The following is an 8606-nucleotide window of genomic DNA, read 5'->3' on the forward strand; positions in this document are numbered from 1 at the left end:
AAAAAAAAAAAAAAAAAAAAAGACTGGGCTGGCAGTACTACCATCAAAAAAAAAAAAAAAATCCTATAATATCTGTAAATCATAAAAACAGCACCAGGTTTTTACACTCTAAAAGCAACTCCTTGCACATGGCACAAAATTGGACAAAAACCCCAGGGCAGCACCTGCCTTATTTGAGTGTTTAATCAAGGGCTATTTTAAGGAGTTAATTAACATTGAGTTATAGAAAAACTACACTTCAGAGTTTCTAGAGTCACCTTACCACTGTGACTGAGTGGGAGACAGCCAAAAAAAGACAGTCGCAGATGGGGCACAGGTTAGATAAAGCCAACCCCATCCCCCGCCATCCCCCGTGCCACAAGAAGTTTTAGCCTACAATAAGGAGTACACAGGGGTCCTGCCCTCTGAGCTTAGAAGCCAGGCCAGTCATATGTGGCTTTCAAAGGAGGCTGGACCTGATAGCACAGACTTATTAATTTTCTTTTACTAAATGGGATCGTTTGTTTGTTTTGCCTCCTCCTTCTCATCTTCCTTTTAAGTCCCTGACTATTTTACTTTTTTCATTTTCCCTTTCCCCACACCTCTATCTTTACAAGTTTTACTATTAAGCTTTATTAATTATTAGATAGTCAACCCTGTGCTATTAACTGTTGAATTCTTTTCTATTAAGGGTAGTATGGTTATTGCATTTAGTAGACATTACATTGTATATTATTTAGATTCTCTTTGTGTCTATACCATTTTTCTCCAAAAATAAGACCAACATGCAAAATCATCACCTTGCAAACTAGAGATCAAAAATACCCATTCCAGGGTTGGGGATTTAGCTCAGTGGCATCGTGCCTGCCTGGCAAGCATGAGGTCCTGAGTTTGATCCCCAGTACCATAAAAAACAAAAAAATAAACAAACAAAAATACCTATTCTGAACAGCCTACCCAACATGCCTTACAGAGACAGAATGGCCACCAAGCAACACAATAGTTATGGGAGGTAAGGATAGGGCAGTGAGGCCTTTTGTTTTGTTTTGGTACTGGGGATTGAACTTAGGTCCTTGAGCTTCCAAGGCAGAAGGGAGAATCACTGAGATAAATCCCCAGCCCATGGCTGGCATTTTGATCTCTAGCTTTTATTGGTTGTTATGATATGTTAATAGCAAGCTTACTGTGGCCCTAACATTGATGCTAATTTGTTGTGATTGCCAAGGTGGTATAGTTTTTGGTATTAATTGGTTTTTACTGTATGTCAATATCTGGTCTTGTCATCAAGACTGTGTTTCATTTACAGAGAATTGGTATAGTGGCACATGCCTGTAATCCCAGCATTCCTGAGGCTGATGCAGAAGGATGATGTGAGTTCAAGGCCAGCCTAGACTACACAGTGAGACTTTGTTTCAAAAAACAAACAAAAAGAGAATTATAAATATAGATGAACTAAACACTGGCACACCCAACTTCATAAAGCAAACCCTACTGGACATAAAAGATCAAATAAACATTGACACATTCTTGTGTGAAAAACTAAAAGTGTAAATAAGGTTCAAATTGTGTAACTGATAATGTGAAACAGGAAGAAAAAGGGCTGAAGGAGTAGGGGAAGAGAGAAAGGTAGGGGAAAGAAAAGAAGGGAAAAGAGTCAGGGATTTCGCTCAGGGATTCCTGCTTCACAAGCATAAGGTCCCAAATTCAATCCCCAGTACACAGAAGAGAGAAGGGGAGGGAAGAGGGCAGAGGGGAGAGAGAAAAAAGGGAAAAACTGGAAACAAAGTCTTTGTAAATAGAGAAGGGTACCTTGCGGGGTAAAGGGAGGTCAGGGAAATGGGGTAAAAATAAGAACCAAGACACATCATATAAAGGTACAAGATCCCAATGTGAATGTGACTATACTGTATACCTAAAAAGTACAAATAAACTTAATGAAAAAAATATAAAATAAATATTGCACATAATGAGGGAACTCAATATTTCACACTCACAAACAAATCAATCAGGCAAAAAAAAAAAAAAAATCCAACAAAGAGTTGAATCATACCTTCAAACAAAGACTTTCTAAATATATAGACTGTTCTACCCAGGAACAGAATACACATTCTTCTTAATAACATAGGGAACCTTCTCCAAAATAGACCACATCCTAGCCCATAAACCATGCTTAAATGCAAAAGAATTGAAATAATCCTATTCACATTATCAAATCATAGTGCAATAAAAGTAGAAATCAAAAGCAAAAGATAACAGATTACAGAGACACATAAAGATTAAACGATACACTCTTGAATAATAAATGGGTCATACAAGTAATTAAGGAAAAAATTAGTTCCTAGAATCAAAAGATATCAGTACAACATACTAGAATCTATGGAGCATAATGAACGTTCTGAGACAGAAGCTGAGAGCAGTGAATGCTCACAACAGCAAAATACAGCCAGCTCCAGTAATAAGCTAAGGTCCAAAAAACCAAGAACAATCGAAACCCAAAGCTAGTACAAACAAGAAAATTACAAAGATCATAGTCGAAATAAATGATGTCAACACTAAAACAAACAAAAAATGAATCAGGGAGCTGTCTGATCAAAAGAATATAAACAAAATACACAAACCCTTTACCAACTGTACCAAAGACACTTATCAAAACAATGAGAAATGAAAAAGGCAAAGTCACAACAGACAATAACCAAATCCTGAAGATTATTAGTAACTATCTAAAAAACCTACACTCCAATAAATTGGGAGACTCTAGAAGAAATGGACATATTCTTATATACATATAACTTAATACCAAAACTGAACCAAAAAGCACAAAAACCCCAAACATAACCAAAAATAGGCAATAAAATTGAAGCAGTAATAAATACCCTAACTATGAAAATCCCAGTACTAGATGAATTTATGATGGAATTGTACAGGAATTTCAGGATAAGATCTAATGCCAATACTCTTTTTTTGTTTTCATACATTCCACTGACATTAAGCACTAGTGATACATGCATGACTATTCCAATGGACATGACTGTCCCATCAGCTTGTAGTATTACTGGTACAAATGCATCTCATCACTTTCATTGGTCTTTCCACTAATAAAATTAATAAGTCTACAAGTGCACCAAATCTAGTTAGTTGCTTGAATTTCATAGTTACTGCTCAAAAAGTTAACAATAGTTCTCTAAATTTTATCATGGAAGTCTTGCAAGTACTCCATTGCTGGTGAATATAATACACAAATGCTGTATCACAAATTAGCTGTGTTATAACTTTGTAATACCATTTTAATGGTTTCCTTAAGAAATTGTAATATGATGACATTTAGTCTGTTAAATCAGTGCCTCTCTTTACATTACTGTAATCAAAGCCCCCTGAGAAGAGGTACAAGCTGCTGGATGGTACCACCAGTGGTTTAAACTGGCAGAACCAATTAAATTAAAAAAAGCTGGGCTGGGGATTTAGTTCAGTGGTTCTACCACCTGCCTTGCAAGGGCAAGGGCCGGAGTTCGATCCCCAGTACAAAAAAAAAAAAACAAAAAAATTCAAATAAGAGTTGCCCAGGATTGAGATACGAATTATGGCCATCATGAGCATGTTAGTGAAACAAAGTGGAGCACAGCCCAATTCATCTTTGGAAGCTAGCATTAACTTAATTCCAAAACAAGGAGACAAGGACTCAACTAAAACAGAAAACTGCAGGCCAATCTCTTTACTGAACACAGACACAAAAATTATCAACAAAATACTGGCAAACGGAAGGCAACAAATCATTAAAAGGATCACACATCATGACCAAGTAAGCTTCATCCAGGGATTCAGCATTTGCTCAACATACGCAAATCTATAAATGTAATCATCTCAACAGAAGCTAGGAAAAAAATCCCAGTATCATCTCAAAAGACACAGAGAAAGGCTTTAAGGAAATTCAACATCTACTCAGGACAAAACTCGTAAAGAAAAGAGGTATTGTAGGACCTTTTATCTCAATCTGACAAAAACCATTTGTTAAAAGCCCATTGCCAACATCATATTAAATAAGGAAAAACTGAAATCAAGAACAAGTCAAATGTCTTAAGTTACTTTTCTTGTTGTTGAGGCAAAATATCCAACACCCAAAGTTGAAAGGAATGGTTCATTTCAGCTCAGCCTATAGAGGTTTCAGTCCACAGTCGACTGGCTCCAAGACAGGGTAGCATGGTAGAGGAGCATTGCAGAGGAGAAACAGTGAATGGTGTGGCAGGCAGATGGCAGTGAAGCAGCAGCAAAGCAAGCCTTCATTTTCCTTTTATGACATCCAAGCAGGCTACAAGCTTTTTGAGTAGTGCTACCCACACACAGGGTAGGCATTTCCATTATGCACACCAAACTATGCTAATTCCAATCAATGGACTAATTTAGTGCCACTCACCCTTAATCCCAGTATCACACATCCTAGATCCAGTCAGCCTGAAAATCCTCACCTATGAGTATATGAGGCTTTGGGGTGACATCTAACATAATAACAAGGATGTTCGCTATCACCACTCCTGTTCAATATATGACAGTACTTAAAACTCTGGCAATCAAGCAAGAGAAAGAAAGAAAATGGATACAAATAAGAATTAATCTGATGAAGGAATCAAAAGACCTCCAACAAAATCTACAGTACTGTGAAAAGGAAGATGGAAAAGGACATCAAAAAATGGAAAGATATAACTTGTTCCTGGACAAGCAGAACCAATATTGTCAAAATGGCCATATCACCAAAAATGATTCTAGATTTAAGGCAATGTCAATAAAAATATCAAAAGAATTACTCACAGAACCAGAGAAAATAATTCAAAAGATACATACAGAACCAGAAGTGACCGAGAATAGCAAAAGCAACCCCAGGCAACAAGAGTAAAGTGGGAGGCATTATACTCCTAGATTTCAAGTTTATATTAGAAAGCTACAGAGATTAAAACGGCATGGTGGGCTGGGGATTTAGCTCAGTGGTTCTGCCAACTGCCTTGAAAGCACAAGGACCCAAGTTTGATCCCCAGTACCAAAAAAGAAAGAAAGAAACAAACAAACAAAACCAGCATGGTACTGGCACAAAAACAGGTATCTGAGGTCTGGGGATTTAGCTCAGTGGTTCTGGCGACTGCCTCACAATTGTAAGGACTTGAGTTTGATCCCCAGTACAAACAAACAAACAAACAAACAAACAAACAAATAAATAAATAAGCAAGCAAGCAAGCAAGCAGGTATATGAATAAATGAAATACAGTATCGGATGCAGAAATAACCCCAGGCATATTCAGCCATCTTGTTTTTGATAAAGGGGCCAAAGAACATGCTGGAAGAAAGATAGGCTCTTTAAACAAATGGTACTGGGAAAACCAGCTAGATACATGCAGAAGACTGAATCAAGACCCATCTCTCTCAACAGGCACTAAACTAAAATAAAAATGAATTGAAGATCTAAATGTTAAAATAAAAATCATCTGCTGGAAGATAAATTAGGTAAAACTCTTGGAGATAGGCATAGGCAAGGACTTTTTGGACATAACAAGTAACATTGGGAATCAACAAATGGAATGATATCAAGTTTAAAAGCTTCTGCATAGCAAAAAATAAATAAATAAATAACTAAGAGTGAAGAGACAACCTACAGAAGAGGAAAAAAATTTTTATCAGTTACTCCTCAGAAGAATAACATCTAGTATATGTAAAGAACTCAAAGAAATTAGGCACCCCCAAATTTAAAAAACCTAAACAAAAAATGGGCTAATGAAATGAATACATGTCTCAAAATAAATATAAATAGCCAATAAATACATGAAAAAAGTCAGTATCTTTAGCCATTAGAGAAATGCAAATTAAAACAACCCTTAGATTCCATCTTACTCCAAAATCTGAAAGAAAAGCTATCACTAAGAAATCACATAATAACAAATACTGGCAAGGCTGTAAGCAAAAAAGGAACTCTTCTACATTGTGGAAATGTGAACTAGTAAAAAACACTATGGAACTCAGTATGGAGATTCCTCAAAAAACTAAAAACAGAAGTTCCATTCAACTGAGCTATTCTCCTTTTAGGTAACTTCCCAAAAAAGGGTTTTTTTTAACATATTGGGGATCGACCCTTGGGACCTCATGCTTGCAGGTGGCTGAACCACCGAGTTAAATCCCCAGCCCAGAAACAAGACTTCTAAGAGTAATATAAAAATCTTTCAAGTACAAAAACTTTTATTACCCTTTGTTTCTTTTATAGTTATTTACTATATAAAATTAGGAATGCTAGAATATTAGTTTTCAGAAAGGCAATCCACAAGTAAATAATGTTTACCACAGCTGGGGAACTTACAGAGCATGTTTTTGTCTTCCTTCTCTTACAGCTTGAATGTAGTATACCAAATTATCAAAGAAAAGCTTCATCATGTTCAGTTCTTTTTCTGCCCACCTGATCCAATTAAAGAAAAAAAAATCTTTAAAAAGGCAGAGTAAGAAAACAAAATATATTCTTGGGTAGAATTTATCTAAAAAACTTTTCAATTTAAACATTTAAAATCATGCTTTATTCATTATTTCCACAGAGGAAAGACAAAAAGCAGTATTCTTTAATTTCTCTACAAATTTTTAAAGTATCATTAATATCCAAACACTGAATACCTATGAAGCTGATAACATGCCTGATAGTGTGCTATTATAAATGAGTTAATATTAAAAATAACACACCATTCCCTAGGGATAAACTATGTTCCTTGGTTGATACATAACAGAATTTAGCAGTATATCTGACATACAGAAGACATAAAGGCTGAGAATGTAGCTCAGTGGCATTTAGCTCAGCGGTTTGGTGGTCTGCCTTGCAAGCGCAAGGACCCGAGGAGTTCAATCCCCGGTACCAAAAAAATAAAAAAGACTTTTTGCCTTTTACCTGTAGAATTGCTAGAAATTTCTCATTTTAAAATACTGCCTATTAGAAAGTTTAAAAAATACTATGTATTCAAATATTGAATGCTGCTATGTACAGCAGATTCATAATAAAGGAAATTTTTTGTTATTATTGATAACTAAATACAGGAGCTCAGAGTTCTTTCACATCACAATATTACCTTTCAAAGAAATTTTTAAAAAATTAATTAATGACAAATTCTCTATAAATATAAAGGAGCAATAGGGTAGATTATCCCAAACAGAATGTTATATCCAGAAACAATTGTTAGTTAGTGAAGGAAAAAATTAAAGGAATCTAAGAATGTGTAGGTCTTATTCAGGAATTCTCTGCTGTAGCCATATAAACTACAAATCTTCTCCCTAAAAGTAAAGTACTAATCTGTATAGCATGATTTTTAAATTACAAAGAAAAGAAAAGAAAGATTTTTCTACTGACGGACATAATCTCACAGGACTAACTGGTAGAGAAATCTTAGGAAATGCAAAATTCAATCTTTGTTGGTACACAATAAAAGGTACTTAGCCATTCAAAACCATAATTGATAACTATTATTTGGGAACTTGCCTATGTATTTAGCAGTACTAGAGATCAAAGTCAATAGACCTCAAATACTAAGTAAATGGCACAAAAATTCTTTTAAAAGCTTGTATATCTTACTTAGCTGGGTATCGTGGCACCTATCTATAATTCCAGCTACTCTGGCTGAAGCATGGAGGATCACAATTGAGGTGAATATGGTAACTTAGTAAGACATAAGCATTCCCTGGGTTCAAATACCATAAAAATAAGTTACTTACATTGTAATCCAGTGTGTATCATAACTGCTCCCAAACTGCTGAAAAGTACCAAATAGTTTTGGAAGAAGACGAAGTGAAATTACTACTGATCTGAAACAACAAAAACATTCATGGAATAAAATAATTTTAACTATCATTTACTAGCTTTTTACAGAAATTCAGCTATTTAAAAATCTTAAATGTAAAAGGATATAATGAATTATGCATATAAGTACTCCTTACACATTTAAGTATATTCCTTGTATTTTTTTCTTCTAAAGTATAAATTCACTTTATATATGCTAGGCAAAAAAAAAAAAAAAAAAATTTTTTTAGAAAAAAAAAAAAAAAAAAAAAATTCAATATTTTGGCCAGTGTGGTCACACATGCTTAATACTAGCATTGAGAAGCTGTGGAGAAGGTCATGAGTTCAAGGCTAATTTGGGGTACATACAGAGTTCAAGGCTGAGCTACACAGCAAGAGTCTATCTCAACTTGTTTAAAACTTTAACCCAAGATTTTTAAAATAAAATACATTGTAAATACTTGGGCACACATGCAAGTGCAGAGCATTTAAAGGTATTTCCTCCCATGAAAAGATTCTTTAACAATTTATTGTTAAAACCTTCCCAAATATCACACATAATTTGCATTCATGTTGAGAATCATGAACATATTAATAACAGAAGTACACCACATATCTCAAGTGTGAAGGTACAGAAAAGAGAAAGGAAATCACTGTGAAACTTCAAGAAAACCTGTCTGCTCCTACCCTGTCAAAGTAGTAGGAAGGGGAAAGACACTGACATAAGTCTCAAAAATAGGTCAATGTTGGGGCCGGGAATTTAGCTCAGTGGTGCCACCACCTGCCTGGCAAGCGCAAGGACTGAGTCTGATATGCAGTACCAAAAAAAAAAAAAAAAAAA

General features: G+C 35.1%; 1 protein-coding gene across 1 annotated transcript in view; it reads right to left on the minus strand.

The window, feature by feature from the left end:
• The window catches only part of Usp34 (ubiquitin specific peptidase 34), a 206073-nt gene that overhangs the window by 139368 nt on the left and 58099 nt on the right, over window positions 1–8606 (minus strand). Inside the window, 2 exon segments of the mRNA XM_019205320.2 lie at window positions 6311–6406; window positions 7702–7791. Of these exon segments, the coding sequence (XP_019060865.1) occupies window positions 6311–6406; window positions 7702–7791 (186 nt within the window).

The sequence above is a fragment of the Fukomys damarensis genome, unplaced genomic scaffold, assembly GCF_012274545.1.
Source record: "Fukomys damarensis isolate Sample0158 unplaced genomic scaffold, DMR_v1.0_HiC HiC_scaffold_2, whole genome shotgun sequence".
Classification (NCBI taxonomy): domain Eukaryota; kingdom Metazoa; phylum Chordata; class Mammalia; order Rodentia; family Bathyergidae; genus Fukomys; species Fukomys damarensis.